General features: G+C 43.5%; 1 protein-coding gene across 5 annotated transcripts; it reads right to left on the minus strand.

Annotated features, from left to right (window-relative positions):
- Positions 1–161: 161 nt before the first annotated feature.
- Positions 162–23746, minus strand: AURKA (aurora kinase A). Of its 5 annotated transcripts, none has more exons than XM_063720564.1 (10): positions 23610–23720; positions 22406–22507; positions 19584–19630; positions 17684–17963; positions 15696–15750; positions 14407–14598; positions 12199–12337; positions 4118–4266; positions 1257–1431; positions 162–1112 (listed from the first exon to the last, which is right to left on the minus strand). In XM_063720564.1, exons 3-10 carry the CDS (start codon positions 19623–19625, stop codon positions 930–932), a joined length of 1215 nt encoding a protein of 404 aa, XP_063576634.1. In that variant the 5' UTR covers positions 19626–19630; positions 22406–22507; positions 23610–23720; the 3' UTR covers positions 162–929. The 5 variants fall into 5 exon arrangements, with proteins under 5 accessions (XP_063576634.1, XP_054397861.1, XP_002830489.1 ...); XM_054541886.1 differs by having other exon boundaries at positions 23385–23635; XM_002830443.4 differs by lacking the exon at positions 22406–22507 and having other exon boundaries at positions 23610–23746.
- Between the last annotated feature and the right edge of the window lie 5 nt (positions 23747–23751).

Genomic DNA, 23751 nt, shown 5'->3' on the forward strand with positions numbered 1-23751 from the left:
TATATAAACACTATATATAATAAAGTATTAGGAGTACACCCAACAGGAGAGACCAGAAGAGGCAGGACTAGATGAGGGCGAGACCTGCTCCCCTCAGCCCCTGCTCATTTCCAAGCCAACAATGAACAGATGGTGGAAAGAATTACACAGCACTCCACACAGACATAGATACTTATTTATTTGCATATTTAAAGTTTACACACATGCTATGACTCCAATGTTTTAAAAAAAATAAGCCCTTAACAGCTCTGAGACACATGGCCTCTTCTGTATCCCAAGCAAATCCCTAAATGGAGGTAGAGCACGTGTTCCTATTTTACACACTCTCATATGGGAGATAAGTGGTTAAGGAGGACTAGAAACCCAATCAGGCCTACCGGGGTGTCAGACAGACACACAGCATTCCTAAGGGAATGCCACCAGAGAAAAAATACAAGTCTGTACATATATCTTTATTTTCATATTTAAAAAGAATCACATACTCATTCCAACAGCTTTACCAGGCTTGGCCAACCCAATAAGTTACACACTCACTCAGGTACTGGGAAGGTTATTGCACAGCTCCTTAACTGATCGGATCAGGGCAGAGTGGTCACTTTCCCCACAGCCAGACTCTGGATTTGCCTCCAGTGAAGACACCATGCCTGGCACAGGCTGACGGGGCGGCTGCAGTCGAACCTTGCGTCCAGATTATGAACCAGTATAAGTAGCACAATTCTCGTGGCTACTTTCACTTCAGAGTGTCATGTTTGTTGATGTGGAGCTTTCTGAACAGGGAGGTTAAGGCACACCTGCTGAGTAAAACAAATATTTCTTGTGTAGCGTTCTAGATTGAGGGCAGCAGTCAATGGTAAAATAAACTTCAGTAGCATGTTCCTGACAGGTTATACGGCAGCCCTGGCTCAAGGATTTCTCCCCCTGCACGATTCCTAAGACTGTTTGCTGGTTGATTCTTTGTTTTGGCAATTTGATGGTTTTGATGAATTTGCTGTGATCCAGGAGTGTTCAAGTACTTCTCTGAGCATTGGCCTCTGGCTGGGATTATGCTTCAACAGTCTTGAAATGAGGTCCCTGGCTCCCTCTGTTACAAAGTCAGGGAATGTGAATTCAACCTGGAGTACAACAAATGATAAAATATCACAAAACACAGGTTAGAGATATCAAATAGTATAGATATTCGGATCTTGGCCTGCAGTTCAGGCTGATAAGGAAAGAATTCCAGCAGATGTGCTGGGTCCTTTTCAATTGCGTCTTACCCGTGATATTCTTTTGTAGGTCTCTTGGTATGTGTTTGCCTCAAAAGGAGGCTTCCCAACTAAAAATTCATAGCAAAGAACTCCAAGGCTCCAGAGATCCACCTTCTCATCATGCATCCGACCTTCTATCATTTCGGGGGGCAGGTAGTCCAGGGTGCCACAGAGAGTGGTCCTCCTGAAAACAGAGGGAGGGGGAGGCTCAGGTTGATGTGCTTCTGGTTTTATGGTCACAACAGCTGCTAACAATCATTAAAGAGTCCACTAACACTGAGGACTTCCCCTGGGCCAGATTCTGTGCCCTAGGAAGCAGCTACTATTATAAATTCCCATAGGAAACAGATGAAGGGAGATGTGTAAGGTCACACAGCTAGCCACCAGGCTTAACCCCAAATCTGTCCAACTCCAGAACCTCCCTGAATGATCTAGAATGTAAGAAATTGAATGTGTCACTACCATATAAAAGCTGCCATGCAAAGTTCTCTGTAAATACGATTTGGATTCTACATCTGCATGTGGATGTTACAGATATGCTAAGACTCTTAAGAGCCTGGTCGCAATGACAATACACTAGAAACTGTCCCATTGTAACAGCACTGAGGTGGAGATGTAGACACATGCTGCCTTGTGATAGATACTTGGTATGAGTGATGCTGAAACTTTGAGGGTGGCCTATGAAGTACTCGTGCCAAAAATATTTAACCAGGCCGGGCGCGGTAGCTCACACCTGTAATGCCAGCACTCTGGGAGGCCGAGGCAGGCGGATCACGAGGTCAGGAGATCGAGACCATCCTGGCTAACATGGTGAAACCCCGTATCTACTAAAAATACAAAAAATTAGCTGGGTGTGGTGGCGGGCGCCTGTAGTCCCAGCTACTCAGGAGGCTGAGGCAGGAGAATGGCGTGAACCCAGGAGGCGGAGCTTGTAGTGAGCCAAGATCGCACCCCTGCACTCCAGCCTGGGCGAAAGAGTGAGACTCTGTCTCAAAAAAAAAAAAAAAAATTTTTTTAACCTGAATCTCTTCAAGCCCTGAGACCTACATTCCAGTTTTCAGCAAATATGGGGAATAAAGGTCCAAGTTAAGTGGCAACACAATCAGAAAAGTCCTCTTTAAAGTGGGAGACTGGTCTGGCTTTAGACCACAGAGACAATCCAATACAAAGCATGGGCTTTGCTTGAGTTCTGATTTTACACACCAGCTATAAGATGTCATGGACAATAGGAGAAATTTGAACGTGGACTAAATATTAGATACTGACAATGCTGTTAATTTTCTTAGGAGTGACCATGGTTCTAGTTACATAGAATATCCTTATTTAGGAAATGAATTATTATAGTGCTTAAGGTTGAAGCATATGACGTTTGCAACATATTTTCAAGTGTTCACTAAAAAAGTAGATGCAGCCCATCTGACTAAATGGGAAAAACTGCTGAACGTAGGCACTGGATAGACAGGTATGCCATCAACTACCAATTCCGCATTTTTATTGGTTTAGGTTTTTGTAATGAAGGTTGGAAAAAAGCTGGGGACAACAGACACCAAGCCAGAACAGTCCGTGGGTGGGTTCGTGTTGCTTTGTTATCAGCTGCTCTTCACCATGGATGCTTACGTGGTCACAGCCCTGGTGCTGTGTTCAGCCAGGCCTGGCACCCACTGAGCACAAAACAGTCACTCACCACTGAATTGTGACGTAGGATTAAGAAGCTACCACTCTGGTCATCTAACCCCTCCACCACCACCGACGGACTGAATCGGGGGTTCTCAAACTGAGGCAATAACCAGGAAATGATGATGATTAACATCTGGGATTCGGAGTGAAGTGACTATTGGTTATGTAAGTAATCTTTTCAAAAAGCAAGAAGCCATCTTTTCTATCACAATTCAACCGGTTAAGATACAGTTTAACTCTGCGATTCCATGAAGCCTATAATTCTTTATTCTGGTTTGTCTCACCAGATAACAGCTCCCACTAATGACAACCAGTTCAAAAAAAAAAAAAAAAAAAAAAGACTGCAATAGCAGATTCAATGCATTGCTGGAACAATCAGAAGTGCTCTGTAACAAAAGCAAAGGGTTTCTCCCTCATAATCTATTTTAGGCTATACTTTTTTTTTTAACTAGCTTGATTTTTAAGTCATCTGGCTATAATTTGAGTCCTCCTCCAAAGTTGACAAACCTTCATCGGTAGATACGTTTTAAAATGCCCCACTTCATGTGAAGTTTCAAAGCTTATTTAAACCCAAATTTAAAACAGTAAAGATATTGTAGTTCATTTGGAAAGCTAAGATTTGAATTGTTTTGAGATTGACATCTCTGCTTCAGCTGTGAGAGAGGACAAGAAAGGACTATCCCTACTATTGACAGAGGCAGACCGAAGAGAATCTCTCACCACTGCCCTCAAAGCTCCACCAAACTAATTTAGTGTTTAAAGTTCCCTGATATGGCCTGCACTCTGAGCTCTAGATCTTTGTCGGTGCTTTCCTCTGAACCATCTCCCCATCTCCTCATCCAGGAAGCAGCAGAGGTGAAGAGTTCCTCCCCCTCAACACGTGGGCACTTCACACCTCTGTCATATACTTGTCCTATCTGTTGACTCATTCATCCCTTCATTAGCCTCTAAGGACATTAAGCATCTTTAACCCTAGGCCTAGGACACTGTTAATAGCCCCAAATCACCACAGAATAACATTTTCTTGCAAACCCTAGTTTATTATTAAGCCTAAATTACTCCAAAGTACTTCTGGGTTAGCCACCTACCCCTCTTACAGCACAAAATCTACACTGAAATATTTTACATTTAGCTCATGATTAGCTCCCAGGGCTTTGGTAAACTAAACAGCTTCCACCTCTAAAGTTACATACCTGGAAGATGGAGCATGTACTGACCACCCAAAATCTGCAATTTTAAGCTCTCCGGCTGATCCAAGAAGTAAGTTCTCTGGCTTAATGTCTCTATGAATAACTCTCTTCGAATGACAGTAAGACAGGGCATTTGCCAATTCTGTTATATACTGTTAAAACAATATTGAAAGCCTATGTTTTAGATTTTATATAACACAAGTTAATATTAGACATCTCTTCCGAAAGGAACACAACATAGATTTAACATGGTTTGCAGGTTTTAGCCAGGCACAGTGGCTCACACCTGTAATCTCAGCACTTTGGGGGACTGAAGTGGGAGGATCACTTGAGCCCAGGGTTTCAAGACCAGCCTGGGAAACATAGCAAGACTCCATCTCTACAAAAATTTAAAAATTAGCTGAGCATGATGGTGCATGCCTGTAGTCCCAGCTACTTGGGAGGCTGAGGCAGGAGGATCGCTTGACACCAGGAGGTCAAAGCTGCAGTGAGCCATGATCACACTTCAGCCTGGGTGACAGAGTGAGACTCTGTCTCAAAAAGGAAAAGACAAAACAAAAAATACATTTTCCAGGTTTTAAAGCAAGCATTGTAGAAATTATACAGGAGTCTACACACACACACACACACACACACACACACAAAATCAACTGAACCAATTTATAGTGGTTAGCATGAAGTGAAATTACCCAATGCTTAGTCATCTCTGCTAATACAGCTGGTGTGATGTTGAAAGTCAGAAAAGACATTCAGCTAGTTAGAGCTAGCTCTTAGGTTGGTGCCATTTCAATGCAAAACACAGTTACTTTTGCACCAACCTAAAGTTACAACACCATAAGGCAACAAATGGCCCCACAGCCAGGAAGTAAGACAGTGCTGAAGAACTGATACAAATTAAGGATTCAGATGTGTAAATACTGCCTTTTTCTTTTTTAGAAAAAAAAATGAACTTTTCAAGTATAGTCAATTCCCTTTCTTAAAACCAAGATCATTCTATGACAGAAGAATTTGTTTAAAGCTAAAAATTTACTTCAAGAATATCAGGAGAAAAAATTATCCTGAACAATAAACAGAAACTAAAAAGCAGTTGCACTGACAAATAGCATGTTAAATTTTGGGTTACACTAAGTCAGCATAGAAATACATAAGAAATCAGTCCTTTTGTTAATTTTATTTCCTTAAGTTACTTTTTTTTTCTTTTAATAGAGATGGGGGTCTCACTATGTTGACCAGGCTGGTCTCAAACTCCTGGCCTCAAGTGATCCTCCCATCTCAGCCTCACAAAGTGCTACGATTACGGACATGAGCCACTGCACCCGGCCGAATTACTATCTTGTAAGAAAAGTTTTCCTGGCTGGGCGCAGTGGTTCACGCCTGTAATTCCAGCACTTTGGAAGGCCAAGACGGGTGGATCACCTGAAGTCAGAAGTTCGAGACCAGCCTGACCAACATGGTGAAACCCTGTCTCTACTAAAAATACAAAAATTAGCCAAGTGTGGTGGTGCATGCCTATAATCCCAGCTACTCGCAAGGCTGAGGCAGGAGAATTGGTTGAACCCGGGAGGTAGAGGTTGCAGTGAGCCGAGATCATGCCATTGCACTCCAGCCTGGGCAACAAGAGTGAAATTCCGTCTCAAAAAAAAAAAAGGCAAGAAAAAAGAAAAGTTTTACAGTCCCTATCGCTAAAATTTAGCAAACAAGTCCAGTACGTATGTATTTACTTATTTAAGAGACAGGGTCTTAATCTGTCACCCAGCCTGGATTGCTATGGCATGATCATACCTCACTGCAGCCTTGAACTCCTGGGCTTAAGCAATCCTCCCACCTGAGCCTCCTGCCGAGTAGCTGGGACTACAGGCGTGTGCCACCATGCCCAGCTAATTTTTCATCTTTGTTTTTTTTTCTGTACAGTCTCCCCATGTTGCCTATGCTGGTCGCTAATTCCTGACCTCAAGTGATCCTCCCACCTAGGCCTCGCCAAGTGCTGAGATTACAAGCGGGAGCTACCATGCCTGGCCCAGAATTTATTTTAACATACAGGTAACTGTTGGAATATTGAAAAAATATATTTAGCTCTGCCTAAAGTTTGAGAAGAGTTTGCTTTCTAAAGCAATTTCTAGACGGGATTGAACATTATTTTCCATCAAAAAGGTTTACTAAACAGATGAGAAAACACCAAATGTCACTGTCAGAAAAAACACTTTTCATTCTTTCAGCCCAAAACCAGAGATCAAAATTCACACCACAATAAACTGAAGGCAAATACAAAGAAAGCTGCTCTTCTGACTACACCAACTTTGAGTTGCTGATGCTTTAACTGCACACATTAAAGTTCGAGAGGGCAATGGATTTCACTCCTCAAATCATTTCCAGACAAGAAGCTATTAGTTTCATGATAGCCCTCTGGCCCTGCCACTTCCTCCACACCTCACATGTTGTTAGACTGCAGATTTGGACAGGTCACTGACATGTCACTACAATTAGTTTTATTTGAATTCATCTGAAAAGGAAAACAGGTACATGTGTATTCATTCTAACTGCTAAGGAATCTAGACAGAAATGATCTTTCATTTTCTTTCAAACAGCTATCAGCTTACACCAAAACTCCATCTAGATTGAAGCCTTGGGTGTGAGGAGAGAAAACAGAGAAGTAGTATAATGTGTAATTTTGTAGTGTTGGTATAAGGTGAATCTTTTAAAGTAGGATATCAATATCAGAAACTGAAGAAAAAGATTAACTGACCCAAGACAACAAACTACAACCCACCATAAGCAAGATTACCAGGAAAAAAACCAAGGGTAAAATGTGAGTACCTGAGGCAGAGTAACTACCATTAATGAGCATAGATTTCCTTATTGATCTGTAAGAGAAAGTTGGCCCAAAAGATGAACTCAAAGAAATATTAATTGCCAATTAAATAAGAAGCTGATTTGTTTAGCTAATATTTAAAAAAGCAAATTAGAGATCTGTTTCTATTTAGGAGAAGCAAAAACATTTAAGATTAAGTCTTTAAGTTTAAAACAGCATGTCATTGTTGCAGAGACAAGACCAAAGGGCCATTTGTCCATAGTAGCGTGATTTCATCAGATACTGGAAGTAAAATTATTTGAATTTAAATGCCATTTACATCAATGCCAAAAAGAAAACTAATGTCCACACTACCCAGAGATCTCCACCAAGAAACAGAAAAAAATCAAAGGAACCACCATTCAACATGCTTTATCAAGCTGCCAATCCAATAAGAAACGGCCCAAACTAAAACTCTTCAACTTCTTAAAACAAGTAATTTTAATCACATAAAAAAAGAGAAGCACAAAAAGCACAATCATGAAAGAAAAAACTGACACATTTGGACTTTTATTAAAAATACAGCCTGGGAGGCCGGATACAGTGGCTCACGCCTACAATCCCAGCACTCTGGGAGGCCGAGGTGGGCAAATCACCTGAGGTCAGGAGTTTGAGACCAGACTGGCCAACATGATGAAACCCCGTCTCTACTAAAAATACAAAAATTAGCCGGGCGTGGTGGCACATGCCTGTAATCCCAGCTACTTGGGAGGCTGAGGCAGGAGAACTGCTTGAACTCAGGAGGTAGAGGTTGCAGTGAGCTGAGAACCAAGATCACACAACTGCCCTCCAGCCTAGGTGACAGAGCAAGACTGTCTCAGAAAAAAACAACCTGGGCAACATGGTGAGACCGTGTCTATACAAAAAATACAAAAATTAGCTGGGCATGGTGGCACCCGCCTGTAGTCTCACCTACTCAGGAGGATCACTTGAGCTCAAGAGGCAGAGACTGCAGTGAGCAGAGATCGCATCACTGCACCCCAGCCTGGGTGACAGAGTGAGACCCTTTCTCAAAAAAATAAATAAAATAAAAACAGCCTTGTGAAAGACACAGATAAGAGAATGAAAATACAATACAAGGCACAGATTGGGAGAAAATATTTGCAAAACATGTGTGACAGATGACCTGCATCCAAAATGTACAAGAACTCTTAAAACTCAAAACTCAAAAAAAAAAAAAAAGAGCAAAAGATTTCCACAGGTGCCTCAAAGATGATACACAGATGGCAAATAAACACATAAAAAGATGTTCAAGGCCGGGAGTGGTGGCTCATGCCTGTAATCCCAGCATTTTGGGAGGCCAAGGCAGGTGGATCACAAGGTCAAGAGATCGAGACCATCCTTTCACTAACATGGGGAAACCCCGTCTCTACTAAAAGTACAAAAATTAGCTGGGCATGGTGGCGCGTGCCTGTAGTCCCAGCTACTCGGGAGTCTGAGGCAGGAGAATCGTTTGAACCCAAGAGGCAGAGGTTGCAGTGAGCCAAAATCGCGCCACTGCACTCTAGCCTGGCGATAGAGTGAGACTCTGTCTCCAAAAAAAAAAAAAAAAAAAAAAGAGTTGTTCAACATCAAATGTCATTAGGAAACTATAAATCAAAACAACAAAACAATGAGATACCGCCACATGCTGATTAGAATGATTAAAATGCTAAACAAGAGGCCAGGTATAGTGGCTCACTCCTGTAATCCCAGTATTTTGGGAGGCACGAATTACTTGAGACCAGGATTTCGAGACCAACCTGGGCAATAAGGCAAAACCTTGTCTCTACAAAAAAATACAAAAATTAGCCAGGCACGGGAGCACATGCCTGTAGTCCTAGCTACTTGGGAGGCTGAGATGGGAGGATTGCTTGAGCCAGGGAGGTTGAGGTGGGTGATCATGCCACTGCACTCCAATCTGGGCAACAGTGAGACCTTGTCTCAAAACAAACAAACAAAAATCCAAAACACTGACATCAAATGTTGGCAACTCTAAGAAGCAATAGGAACTCAATTCATTGGTTCCGATACCATATTACCATTGTATAATGGTATCAGAATTGTTAACCAGCTGCCCCATGGGAACCAACTTTATCAATTAGAGTGCTTATGTGCACTTCCTTTAGCCTTTGTCTTATAGACTCCACTCATTTCCAAAGCTGCTTGGATCAACGCTTTACCCTCACGCCCTTTAGTAAGGTGGTTTCCTACATTTGTAATGCAATGTAAAATAGAATGTAAAAATCACTTTGGAAGACTGACAGTTCCTCACAAAGCAAAATACAGTCTTACCGCATGAGATGGCAATAGCACTCCTAGATATGTGCCCAACTAATCTGAAGACTTATGTTTCGCAAAAACCTGCAGGCAAATGCTTACAGCCAAAACATCATAACTGCCAAAAACCAGAAGCAGCCAAGATACCCTTCAGTAGATGAATAAACTGAGGTACTTCCATATAATGAAATAATGGAATATGATTTTGTGATAAAAAGAAATGAACAAGCTCTCATGCCTCCAAAAATATACAGATGAATCTTCAATGCATATTGCTAAGTGGAAGAAGCCCATCTAAAAAGGCTACATACTGTTATGACTCCAAGTACATGATATTCTGGAAAAGGCAATAGAGACAGTAAACAGATCAGTGGTTGCCAGAGATGGAAGGGTTGGGAGGGATGAGTAGCTGAGACACAGGATTTTTTTTTTTTCTTAAGAGCAGTGAAACTATTCTGTATATTGTAATGGTGGATACATGGCATTGTGTATTTGTCAAAATTCATAGAACTTTACAGCAAACACACAAAAATCAATCTCAGGATATGAAAATGTCAATGATTCCATCCTGGGCATGCAGATTGTGGCAAAAAAATCTCACTGCATTACAAATGTAGGAAACCATCTTACTAAAGGGCATGAGGGTAAAGTGTTGATCCAAGCAGCTTTGGAAATGAGTGGAGTCTATAAGACAAAGGCCAAAGGAAGTGCACATAAGCACTCTAATTGATAAAGTTGGTTCCCACGGGGCAGCTGGTTAACAATTCCAATACCATTATACATGTATATTGGAATTGAATAATTAAGTAAAAGGATGGTGGGCGGTGAAATCCAGGTTTCACACTTTTGGAGTGGGAGTTTACAGGTAAACAGGAGGAAGTTAGAATGAAACGTGGTAATGGATTCAAGTTGAAGACATCGGTATGAATTCATGGTATGCTTCATGAAGAGACAGATGGATAAATCTATACACAGATTACTATCCACATATATTCCCTTGCTCTTGTCAGCTGAAAGCCTAGAAGCAGTGACACCATAGTAGCAATGAGTACACCAAGTGCTCAGATCTTGGTTTCTAATAACATTCCCCAAGAAAAGGAACCAGAGCTCCTTGGAGAAGTGGTTCGATTCTAGGACTGGAGCAGGAAATATACAAGATGAGTCTTCAGCATCTTGTATCAGAAAGTAAGGAAGTACAAGGCCAGGCGTGGTGGCTCACACCTGTAATCCTAGCACTTTGGGAGGCTGAGGCGGGCAGATCACCTGAGGTCAGGGCTTAGAGACCAGCCTGGCCAACATGGCAAAACCCCATCTCTACTAAAAATACAAAAATGAGCCGGGTGTGGTGGTGCATGCCTGTTAATCCTAGCTGCTCAGGAAGCTGAGGCAGGAGAATCGCTTGAACCCAGAAGGCAAAGGCTGCAGTGAGCCAAGATTGCGCCACTGCACTCCAGCCTGGGTGACAGAGTGAGATTTCATCTCAAAAAAAGAAAAAAAAAAAAAGGAAGGAAGTGCAAAAACAAACAAAAAAAAAAACCACACACACGCAAGACAAAACTGAAATGATTTTCCCAGGAACCTGGTAAAAGAAAAAGAGCGGGCTGGGCACGGTGGCTCATGCCTGTAATCCCAGCACTTTGGGAGGCTGAGGCGGGTGGATCACAAGGTCAGGAGTTCAAGACCAGCCTGGCCAATATGGTGAAACCCCGTCTCTACTAAAAATACAAAAATTAGCCAGGCATGGCAGCGGGTGCCTGTACTCCCAGCTACTTGGGAGGCTGAGGCAGGAGAATCACTTCAACCCGGGAGGTGGAGGTTGCAGTGAGCCAAGATCGCGCCACTGCACTCCAGCCTGGGGGACAGAGTGAGACTCCGTCTCAAAAAGAAAAAAAAAAAAAAAAAAGAAAGAAAGAAAAAAAGCTCCCAGTGGCCAAAGTTGCAATGATCTGAACCACAAAATAAAGTATTGGATTATAGCTCAAGGGATAAAATAAATACCCAGGAGTCTACATCTTTAAATAAACAAATGATTAAATAAATAAGGGAGAACAGCCTTATCTCTGGCACAGAATTCCAGATAATTTATGGCAATACTCCATCCACTCTCTACTCTTTAAGTGTGGGCTATTCATAGTGACTTCCTTTGAAGAAATACAGCACGGAAAGGGGAGAAAATAGTAACTTTACAGTGGAGAAACCAGACAAACACTCTCTCAGTCAGAAGATCAAGCTGACATCCACAGTTAAAAGTCGTAAGAGTTTACATCCCTGGTAGGTGGTAAGAATGCACTTTACCTCTGATCTCCCTCTCAAAAACCCATAAGCCCAATTTAATCATGAGAAAAACTAAGAAAATCTGTATAAAATGTGGACTTGAGTTAATAGTTATATATCAATATTGGTTCATTGATTGTGACAAATGTGCCATATTAATGCAAGATGTTAGAAGGAGAATTAGCAGGAAATTCAGTGTGGGGTATATGGGAACTCTCTGTACTGCCTTCACAATTTCTGTAAATCTAAAACTATCCTAGCCAGGCACAATGGTGTGTATCTGTAGTCCCAGCTACTTGGGAGGCTGAGGTGGAGAATCACTTGAGTCCAGCCTGGGCAACATAACAAGACCCTGTCCCTTTAAAAAAAAAAAAAAAAAAAAAAAAAAAAAAGTAAAAACTATTCTAAAATAAAACGTCTATTAAAGAAAATGAGGGTGACTATCTGTATACATTATATACATTTCCATAGAAAACAGCTGTGCAAACTAGGTACAAAAGCAGACACAACATTCTACCTGGTTCTAGACTTTATCTGTACATGTGGTACAACTAAGCTATTTTGATTTTTCCACTTCAAATATTTGATATTAAGCTATCCTTATGTCCAGACAAAACCCACTCTACTATAATGAAAGGTACACTGCTATGGAGGACAGGTATAAAGGAAACACAATTAGCCTGGACAACAAAGGAACACTTACAGTAGCAGTTCTCTGCTCATCAAACTTTGAAAGTTTCTGAAGTTCTCTATAGACTGTTCCAAGTGGTGCATATTCCAGAATTAGGTAGACTCTGGTAGCGTCATGGAAATAACCATACAGTCTGAGAATATTAGGATGCCTGCAACAAAGGATAAACATTCTAACACCTGGTTTGGAGCTGACAGAAGACTATGTACTAAATGTCAAACAAACTCTTCATGTAAAACACCAGTGGTGTTTCACGTGAAACCACACTCCAAACCCCACTTTAGAATCTGAAACTATAAACCCACTCCAAGAAAAATACATAGACCCACATATCATTTTAAGAGCATTTCAAAGTATTAATGGACCTCTGGTTTAGTTAAGACTTTTTCCTTCCTTTAGGCACCTTTATTCTTAGGAGGAAAATTCAGCTGAATATTAATTATCTACATATTAAAAAAAGGACATCGCCAGGCACAGTGGCTCACGCCTGTAATCCCAGCACTTTGGGAGGCCGAGGCGGGAGGATCACGAGGTCAGGAGTTCCAGACCAGCCTGGCCAACATGGTGAAACCTCGTCTCTACTAAAAATACAAAAATTAGCTAGGCTTGTTGGTGCACGCCTGTAATCCCAGCTACTCAGGAGGCTGAGGCAGGAGAATCGCTTTAACCTGGGAGGCAGAGGTTGCAGTGAGCTGAGATTGTGCCACTGCACTCCAGCCTGGGCAACAGAGCGAGACTCCATCTCAAAAAAAAAAAAGGAAAAAAAAAGGACATGGCATTGCCACAGTAGTTTGACACCCAGACACTGTGACAGATAAAAGCAGTGATCAGTAATGGCAGTAGATGGGTGCTAAGCAGACTGGGCAGGTGCAGAATGTGGCCAGCGGGAAGCAGGCAATGGGAGGCACAGCCCATGTGAGATGCCCGCCCCTCCCAGCCCCAGCCAGGTGTTGCCAGGCAGAGACACACCAGGCCTGATGTGGCCAGACTTGAAGTATTAGCATCTGATTCAAATTTAAAAAACACTGAAAGAAAAAAAGGAAAAACAAAAACCCAGCAGCCGTAGTCAACCAGCAGGTGGCTGCTGGCAACTCCTGCATACCTCAGAATCAGGGGTGCCGTTCCCCTTCACGGTCCAGCAGAAAGACCTGCCCATGCAAACTCTTCCATTAACAAAACAGTCAATCCTCAAAGCGATTTTTCAGGATCAGAGCACTTAAGTGCTCTTTGAAAGATGAACAAATTTAATCATTTTTTGTGGTACTATGAAAAGCAGGCCCTCTAAAAAATAAATTTATCCTTTTTTTAAAAAAAAAAAAGAAAAGGAATAGAATTTTATTTTAACATGCAGAGCATGGGGAATCACAGGTGAATGGTTACAACCCAGTGTGGTACAGAAGCTTATCCAATCTTTTTTACAAGGGAGGGGGAGGTGAGGAACGGGGCCATGCGTTTGAAGGCAGTGCCTCATAAGAGGGAGTGAATGGACCCGGGCAGTGCCTCATAAGAGGGAGTGAATGGACCCGGGCAGTGCCTCATAAGAGGGAGTGAATGGACCCGGGCAGTGCCTCATAAGAGGGAGTGAATGGACCCGGGCAGTGCCTCATAAGAGGGAGTGAATGGACCCGGGCAGTGCCTCATAAGAGGGAGTGAATGCACCTGGGCAGTGCCTCATAAGAGGGAGTGAATGGACCCGGGCAGTGCCTCATAAGAGGGAGTGAATGGACCCGGGCAGTGCCTCATAAGAGGGAGTGAATGGACCCGGGCAGTGCCTCATAAGAGGGAGTGAATGGACCCGGGCAGTGCCTCATAAGAGGGAGTGAATGCACCTGGGCAGTGCCTCATAAGAGGGAGTGAATGGACCCGGGCAGTGCCTCATAAGAGGGAGTGAATGGACCCGGGCAGTGCCTCATAAGAGGGAGTGAATGGACCCGGGCAGTGCCTCATAAGAGGGAGTGAATGGACCCGGGCAGTGCCTCATAAGAGGGAGTGAATGGACCCGGGCAGTGCCTCATAAGAGGGAGTGAATGGACCCGGGCAGTGCCTCATAAGAGGGAGTGAATGGACCCGGGCAGTGCCTCATAAGAGGGAGTGAATGGACCTGGGCAGTGCCTCATAAGAGGGAGTGAATGCACCTGGGCAGTGGGAGGCTGACATTACAGCAGGGGGAGGGGTGCAGCATTGGTGAACATTCTTTTGAACAGGAACCTGAGAACTCACCGAAGGTGGGACTGTATTTCTACTTCTCTTCTGAGCTGATGCTCCACTCCAGCTTTCTCCAGCTGAGCTTTAAATAACACTTTAAGAGCCAGAATAAACTTGCTTTGCTTTTCTCTTGCTAAATAAACATTACCAAACTTTCCTTTACCCAGAGGGCGACCAATTTCAAAGTCTTCCAAAGCCCACTGCCTCCTAGGAAGGAATTGGAACATTTTAGAATGTGAAGAAAACGAAGCTTTTCTAATAAATTTTCAATGAGTAGTGGACACTTTCTATAAATAATTTCATATTCCAACTTTACTCAATATGTATCCTCAGCAAGAACCAAGGCAATCACCACTATCAAAGAGCTGCTACAACATGAAACCCTGACTTCCCTAGCTGCCATCAGGTGTGACAGTCAGTGACAAGGAGCAGTCTCGGGTTTTAGACCTGAAGCACTCTATGGGAAACATCCCAAGCCCGTACCATGCTCAGAGGAATAGGGCCATGACAACGCTGAAGACCATAAAAAGGATAAGTGACCAGAGAGGGAGGAATGCTTCCAGACCATCTGGGGGCGTGTTTCAAACTAACCACAGCCGCTCCCTCCAGTCCCAGAGGTGCTAATTCTCTCTGGGTGGAGAACCACTGTGGTGGTGGAGACAGAGCCACTGTTACTAATGGAAGCGGGATGGAGCCCACAGGCTAGCTGGGGCATGAGAACCAGTGGATTTAGACTCTTAGCCTCTGTTAGGCCGCTAAAAGCAAAAGAGTCTGTGGGTTCATTCCTCGCTCCTCCCCGTACATTCTAGAGTCCAGATAGTTCAGAGACTGAGAGGAGGCTTTTAGAAAAGCCCTGGGGAAGACATTACAGCCAACCTTTATAATAAAGAACTAAAACTATAATACTGTCAAAACCCTCAGTCATATATGAGTATATAGCTCTGCAACATGTTCTATTTTTTAAAAACTTGCACTTTTGTACAATAAAAAAGTACAGACACATAAACCAGACGTAGTGGTTATTTCTAAGGACAGAGAGGAACTTCCACACTTTTCCATAACAGATTCATACAAGCTTTTTCTAAATTTGAAAGCCATTTTTTAACGCACTTGAGTTCTTAGTAAAATACCTCATTACACAAAATTCCACTTTTTTTTTAAGATTGGAAATCTGGAAACATTTATATCCTCTAAATGAAAATAAAGGCTTCATTTTTTTCCCCAAGAGTTCCCACAACTAAATTTGCAACTAAATAATATATTCTAGTAGAATAGTACAGAACTTTGTAAATAAGAAAGCTTACTTTTTTGATTCTTCATTTTTCTGTTTTGATGCCAGTTCCTCCTCAGGATTATTTTCTATATGGAATAAGTTAAAAACCTGTTTTTAGAATAACTATATAGTATCAGATAAGCTAAGCTGTGAGTAGAGGTGAATCAAAGAATTGGTCACCACAATATTAATGGTATGTCAAGAATGATAAACCTGGTTTTTTTTTTTAAAGTTTTCCTTATAGAAAAAAAGGACTACTACACCCTGACTTCCATCATGTGAAGTCTTTATAGAATTTCTAAAGATGAGCAGGCGTATATATAGGCCCTTCTCTGATAAATTAAAGGCAGACTATGCAGGCTCTTCTGAAGCCTCAGTTTCCAAATGAAGAGCTTTTGTGGCAGAAGTACCAATCTTCCCATGCATGACAAGCTGCCAGCTCGTCACCTTTGTCCCCTTACTAGATGGGCCAGCCAACAGTCCATATCCTACATACAAATTATCACCAACATGTAGCAAAACATAAGCCAGCCACCCTCCATTTATATTAGTTGCCAAGGGGAAATATAAAAATAAAAGCCACCAATTCAGCAAAATGCACAAAGAACAGTTGTGCAGCAGAGGACTGGGGTAACTATTTCATTAGCCACAAGGACATATGAAACGTTTCCACTGGTCTGTCTCCAACATAGCAAACTCGAACAGCACACGATGCTCTTTTCAGATATCTGCATGCCGGTCCAAACTCTTCCTCCAGGTGCCCCTGTCACATGTGCACCCCCAACCCCCAGCACACTAACTCAGTTAACATCAATCTAATCACCATCCCTAACTCCTCTTTACTCATCTTTCAGGTACAATTTATTGCCCAGTTCTAATGAGTCTGCATCGTAAATGAGCTCTCAAATTTGTGTGCACCTCTCCATCCTGGCTTGTCTTTGGATAAGTTAACTGCTTCTGAGTCTTAGCTCCCACCTCTGTAAAACTGAGTTAATAACTGGCTACCTTCATGAAGTGGTTACAAAGATTGAAAGAGATGATGTGGATGAAGCATGCACTCCTCTCAGAGCCTGCAGGGAACGAGCACTCAACAGTTGGTGAATAATAGCATCCACTCTGCTCCACACAGAGCAGGTTATTGCCATCTCTGACCTCAACCTCCTTCCTGTCTGGTACTCCTAAATCCAGCGTTCTACTCCAATTTATTCAGTACTTCCACAGTAAATTTTTTTTTTTTTTTTTGAGATGGAGTTTTGCTCTTGTTGGCTGGGCTAGAATGCAATGGCGCGATCTCGGCTCACCACAACCTCCACCTCCTGGGTTCAAGCAATTCTCCTGCCTCAGCCTCCTGAGTAGCTGGGATTAGAGGCATGCACCACCACACCTGGCTAATTTTGTATTTTTAGTAGAGACAGAGTTTCTCCATGTTGGTCAGACTGGTCTCCAACTCCTGACCTCAGGTGATCCACCTGCCTCGAACTCCCAAAGTGCTGGGATTACAGGCATGAGCCGCTGCACCCTGCCTTCCACAGTAAACTTTCTAAAAGGCAAAGTTCCCTTCTGAGTTCAAAAAACCTTCAGTAGCTTCCAAATGCCGTAGAGATGAGGCCCCATTCCTTAACATGGCCAGCAATGCCCTTAGTGACCTCACCGCAGCCTGCCTCAGTTCATCCACTTCTCTGGATTTCCCCTAAACTTTAGATCTCAGTCCCTCAAGTCACTTACTACAAGCACCCTACATCCAGACTCACTAACAAGCAATCAAAAGGACACTGATTGGTGCTGTGTCCTCCCTGAGTACCCAGCTCTTCCAAGAGGGTGAGAATCAGGTCCGTATTTTTAGCATAGGTCTGGCCCATGGGCAGCCACTGTTACTTCAACCCAGACACCATATTTTCTCGCCATCCTCAACAGATATAAAAGCTAAGGCTCCAAACAATAAATGCAAGTATATACACTTGCTTTTTTAGCAACAACGACAAAGAAGGACTATCCAATGAGTCTCAAAAGCTAGTTTACCAGGTGCCGACGGCAGGGGCTGCTTGCTCTTTTGGGTGTTATTCAGTGGCCTGGAGACAGGATGAGGTACACTGGTTGCCTGCAATTGCTTCTGCTGCTTCTGATTCTGAACCGGCTTGTGACTGGAGACAAGCTTTTGTGCTTGCAAAGGAACACGCTGGGAAGAATTTGAAGGACACAGGACCCGCTGAGCCTGGCCACTATTTGCAGGTAATGGATTCTGACAAGGAAATTGCTGAGTCACGAGAACACGTTTTGGACCTCCAACTGGAGCTGTAACCTAGAATGGAAGAGAAAATAAACTTTCTGGTATTCATGAACGCAAAAGATGAATATTTTGAGAACTTCACAAAGTTTGTTCTCTAGTATAGCAAAATAATGAATGTCACGATAAGAGATGGAAGGGGAAAAGGTATTTTAATCAGTACCTCCAGAGGATAGTTAGTATGTGGATAAGAATACCTGAATGATACCTTCTACCCCCTCCAATTCCTCACACCTAAAAATCATGCTTTATTAACAAATATCCATTAATGAAGGAGACACTTTCTAAAATTTCTCAATAATTTGGAAATAGACACTAAATTGCTATTTGGCAAAAAAGCTATGATACAAAAACTTTATGCCAAAATCTCAGTTCCATTGAAATTTCTTTGATAATATACGTTTAAGAAAAAGACCAAAAAAAAAAAATCTGTCAAAACGTTCAACAGTGGTTATCTTCATGAAGTTTTAGAAGAGTCTAAGTTTTCATATATCCAAGATTTTCCACAATAAGCTTATCACCATCTATTGATTAACCAATGTTTCATTTTCCAAGTATTGACAAAATGGACTTGAGCAAAAAACTGACAAAGAGGAAACAAATGTAGGCACTTCATAAAGTTATTACTAAAATGTATTATTATTATTTTTGAGATGTAGTCTCGCTCTGTCACCCAGACTGGAGAGCAGTGGCATGATCTCGGCTCACTGCAACCTCTGCCTCCCAGGTTCAAGCAATTCTCTGCCTCAGCCTCCCAAATAGCTCGGACGACAGGCGCCTGCCACCAAGCCTGGCTAATTTTTTGTATTTTTAGTAGAAACAGGGTTTCACCATCTTGGCCAGGCCAGTCTTGAACTCCTGAACTTGTGATCCACTCTCCTTGGTCTCCCAAAGTGCTGGGATTACAGGCGTGAGCCACCACGCCCAGCCTTGAAATGTATTATTTATTCGCCTGTAAGTACTGTATTACAAGCTTAAATAGTTAAGTTAACTCTAACACCCTCAACTAATCAAACTAAAAGGGGTAGGAGGGATGAGATTTCCTTCAGCTTCAACAGCTCGTTTTAAGTGAGGGGCAAGTGCTAGAAATGAAAGCCTCAAAGTCCATCCCCAGCTCAATGGTATAAGCGCTCTACAAAGAGAGGGTGTTAAGACTTCCAAATACAAAGTCAGTTACTCCTGAAATTAGCACACTGTCCACAACACAGTAGGCATTCAGACAAAGACAAATAAAAAGAAACATTTTAAATGTAGAGCAATTTTTTAAATGGCCGTTATCATAGGAACTGAGAATCAAATACAGTAATTCAAGGTAGCCTTTTTCTAATTATTTTATATTTATGGCCAATTTTAAAAGTTTTGAACTCCCACCAGATGCATTATTACTATTATCCTGCATACAGTGGAGGGATATAGAAACTTAAGCAGCCAATTATAAGACAAAGCAGAACAAAAAAGCTACTCTAAGAATCAGCAAAATGTTACTGAACACGAGAAAAGTGACTAATTCATATCCAGGATCGCAGTAAGGGATCTAAATTTATAATCCAAAGTAAAGGTGGAAAGAATTCCCGACAAGACCAACCTCCATGTGGGTTTATAAATGTGAATGAGATTACAGATTATTCAATTTACCTTAACAGGCCCTGAAATGCAGTTTTCTTTAGATCGGTCCATGATGCCTGAAAAGAAAAAGAAGAACCTTTAATTTGAACAAAGCCACCTGCTCAAAGTGCTGTTGCTTGATAGGCAGCGTTACAGTTCCCTGATCAAAAGGCCTCCACAACACACAGGATTTTACATGTTTTGTCCAAATGAAGCTAATGAGGGAGGGACAGGCATGTGCTTTCCCAGCAAGGCCAACCTCCCCTTGGGCACTGCGTCCCATCCTCTGTCACAGAGTCTTCACTCCTGTTGGTCTTGCTGCTCCATCATCTCTCCTCTAATGGATCACCTCCATCCCTGTGCAGCCTACTGGCATACCTGCTACCTTAAAAAAGTCCTCTTTAGGCCGGGCATGGTGGCTTACACCTGTAATCCCAGCACTTTGGGAGGCCAAGGCGGGCGGATCACCTGAGGTCAGGAGTTCGAGACCAGCCTGGCCAACCTGGTGAAACCCCGTCTACTAAAAATACAAAACTTAGCCGAGCGTGGTGGCAGGCACCTGTAATCCCAGCTACTCGGGAGGCTGAGGCAGGAGAATCGCTTGAACCCAGGAGGCAGAGGTTGCAGTGAGCCGAGATCACACCATTGCACTCCAGCCTGGGCGACAAGAGCGAGACTTCGTCTCAAAAAAATAAAATAAAATAAAAGTCCTCTTTATTCTATTATCATTGCTAACAATGACCCCCTCCTCTCCAACAGCAAAGCTCCAGAAGAACCGTCCACACTTGCCACCTCTACTGCTCCTCTCCCCTCCCCTGAGCCCATCCCCACCTGGCTTTTTTGTCTCCACCACATTGTCAGGCGCATGGCTGACACCTACTGTTGCCAAACCCAAGGGTCAATTCCACCTTCCCCGTACTTGCATCCTCAGCAGAATCCGACAAGGCTGATCACATCTTACACTTTTTTCTTCACTTCGCTTCCAGGTTTATTTACCACCTAGTCGTCCTGTGTTTCCCTCCTTGCTGAGTCGGTCTCATTTTTGCCAGATCAAGGGTCTGGGGTGACTCAAGAACGAGTCCCTGGACCCTCCACTTCTCCATCTACACCTTCACAGGGATCCATATCACCCAGTGCCTCAGCTCTAAATGCCTTCATGAGGACCACTCAAAGTGCATCTTCCGCCCTAGTCTCTCCTTGGACTGTCAGACTTGGATATCCAAGGATTTGCCCAGGATCTCCCAGAAATGTCTGCCAGGCACCTCAATCCTAACATATCCAAAACTGAACCTCTTCCCTTCTCCACTTCTCACCTCCCTGTTCATGGGTGTGCCCTGAGCTCAGGCCTAGAACGACTTCTCCATCTCCAATTACTCCCTAGCTGAGTACATCCAGTCTCTTTGCTTTCAATACCATCTACAGCTGAGGACTCCCAAATATTCATTCTTCAGCCCAGACCTCTCCCCTGAACTCTTGATCTACATTTTTTACTTTCTATGCAACATCTGCACCTGATTATCTGAGAGGCATCTCCATTTTAACATGTCCCAAACAGAAGTCGTAATCCCTCCCCACTCTCACCTCCCCAAGTCTAGTCTCTAGACATCCTCATCTCAGTGGATGGCAAATCCATCCTGTCAGTTGCTCAGGCCAAAAGCCTTGGCATAATAGCCCTTTAAGAGGTTCTCTCTCTCAAACCCTTCATCTAATCCACCAGCATATTCTGTAGGCTCTGCCTTCAAGATCACTGCTCACCACCTCTACTACTACAACCTGGTCAAACCATTACTCTCTCTCCCTTGAGTTTTTTCCAACAGCCTCCCAATGGCCTCCCCACTTCCACCCTTACCCTGTCATGGTCCATTCTCAACACTGAGGCCAGCAATCTCATTAACAAGTCAGATGTGTTGGTCCTCGGTTCAGAAGACCCCCATGGCTGCCAACTCAATCAAAACAATGCAAACTCCTAACCTGCATAGACAGGCCTATTGAAGTCTCACAGAACATGGACCCTAACTGCCTCTCTGACTTCATCTCCTCTTCTTGTCGACTGTGCACCAGCCACACAGGCTCCTTTCTTTCTGCAAATAAGTCCCCTGCCATAGGCATTTGCACTTCTTGCTCCCTTTATTAGGTTCTTCCCCCAGGTGTGTAGTTCAGTCTTTCATTTCACTGAGGTTTCTTTTTTTTTTTTTTTTTTTTTTTTTTTTGAGACAGAGTTTTGCTCTTGTTGCCCAGGCTGGAGTGCAATGGTACAATCTCGGCTCACCCGCAACCTCCACCTCCCGGGTTCAAGCAATTCTCCTGCCTCAGCCTCCAGAGTAGCTGGGATTACAGGCATGCACCACCACGCCCAGCTCATTTTGTATTTTTAGTAGAGACAGGGTTTCTCTATGTTGGTCGGGCTCATCTGGAACTCCCGACCTCAGGTGATCCACCCGTCTTGGCCTCCCAAAATGCTGGGATTACAGGCATGAGCCACCGCGCCCAGCCTTCACTGAAGTTTCTTATCAAATGTCCCCGCACTCCAGCCTGGGCAACGGAGTGAGACCCTGTCTCAAAAAAAAAAATTAAGATTACCATTTTACAATTAAGCAAATAATTCCATGAAGAAGCCAGGCCCAGACGACAGGCGAGAGCCCTTATAAAAAACAGTAGGTAAGTAAAAGTTGATAAACAACAACAAGGAAATGCACACTTGTGTTAATCAAACATTTAATTTCACACATGCTCTAATGCTTTACTTCCCTTACGATTCCAAGTAGCAGTCTAATGAGATCACATAGGCCTAACAACATTTATTTAACATTCTTCTGACAGAAGCTGCAAGCATTTGCTCCAATTTATTGTACCTTGCTTTCTAGGGAAACTGAATAACAAGCAGAATGGAATAAGATTCGAATCCAGAATTCTGGAGACAACGCCAAGGAGACTGCCCTTCAGGTGACTCTAATCTGCAACCAGATTGAAGAACCAGATGACTTTCACAGGATCCATTCAGTTCAAACCAGAAATCCTACTATTTTGAATAGAAAAGCTGTTAGGCTAATAGCGCAGGAGGTGTATACAGTTTATTCCTTCCTCCCTCAGACCTGTGCGTGTCTGCAGAGGTGAAGGGAAGGACGAACTGAGTAGCTTGCTGAAAAACGTTTAATTCAAGGGACAAGGAAGTTTAAGGAAGAGGAAGAGACATTACGAGAGTTAAGGACAGTGGCTACGTCTACCTCAGCCGGATGGTTCTTAGAAATGGAGACTCTGAGGCCTAACCCCAGGTCTAAGAAAACAGATTCTGCATTTTAACGTCCCCAGACGATTTGCATGCACCGGTCTGCATCCCTAGTTCTCAGTGAAACCTAAGAATCATCTGGAGAGTTTGTTAATAACTAGACACCTGGGTCCTATCCCTCAGAGATTCTGATTTACCGGGCTCTCGGTGGAGCTATACTTTTAACAAGCACTTCAAGTTGTCCCGAAATAACTGCTCCAAGGTCTACGGTCTGAGAAGTACGGACCCGGAAGGCCTCTGCAAGGAGGTTCTCATTCATCAATTCACCCACTCATCCAGCCAGGACAAGGGCCTTCCTAGGCTATTCTACCTAAAGCGGCCCCCGTTAAACCGCACTCCTGCTTTTCCTTTATAACACCCCCCCCCCCAGCTGCAAGTTCTCCGTACGCTTACCGTCTGTCTCCCCACCCACCAGAACGTGAACTCCAACACAGCAGAGACCTTCTGTGCTTTTCTTACCCAGGTGATCTCGGAGGACAAAATCCAATCTGAAGCCCACCCACCCCTCCCGCGCGTGTCAACACCACTCAACAAACCCCTTGTACCTCTAGCTGTAATAAGTAACAAGCAGTATCCTACAGGGCGCCTCGGTGCCCAGGAGCGGATGCAAAGGCGCTGAGCGGGCACAGGACAGCGCCAAGGACACTCAGGGACGGAGGTATGGACAGGGGACTTGACGCTCCGCCACCCCGACCAGCCGCCCCTTGTCCCCGCCGCCCTCGTCAGCCACTGAGATATCCCCCACGGTCTACCCACCCGTCGGCTCCCACCTGCGACCCAAGGACCCAAGTCTTCTAAGAGCTCAGCCGTTAAAATTCAAAGGTTCTTCTTTTTAAATAGGAGTTAAACCCTCTAGCCAGAAAACCGATTGGCCTGCGCTCGAGCGAGACTGCCTTGTGATTGGTTGACAAC

This window comes from Pongo abelii, chromosome 21 (assembly GCF_028885655.2).
Source record: "Pongo abelii isolate AG06213 chromosome 21, NHGRI_mPonAbe1-v2.0_pri, whole genome shotgun sequence".
Classification (NCBI taxonomy): Eukaryota; Metazoa; Chordata; class Mammalia; order Primates; family Hominidae; genus Pongo; species Pongo abelii.

Coding starts and splice junctions, on each gene's coding strand:
- AURKA (XM_002830443.4), bottom strand. CDS start 19,625: ATGGACCGATCTAAAGAAAACTGCATTTCAGGGCCTGTTAAG. Junction 12,338..14,406: donor GAAATACAGTCCCACCTTCG/GTGAGTTCTCAG, acceptor CCTTTGTTGCAG/GCATCCTAATATTCTCAGAC. Junction 1,113..1,256: donor CCTACAAAAGAATATCACGG/GTAAGACGCAAT, acceptor GTTGTACTCCAG/GTTGAATTCACATTCCCTGA.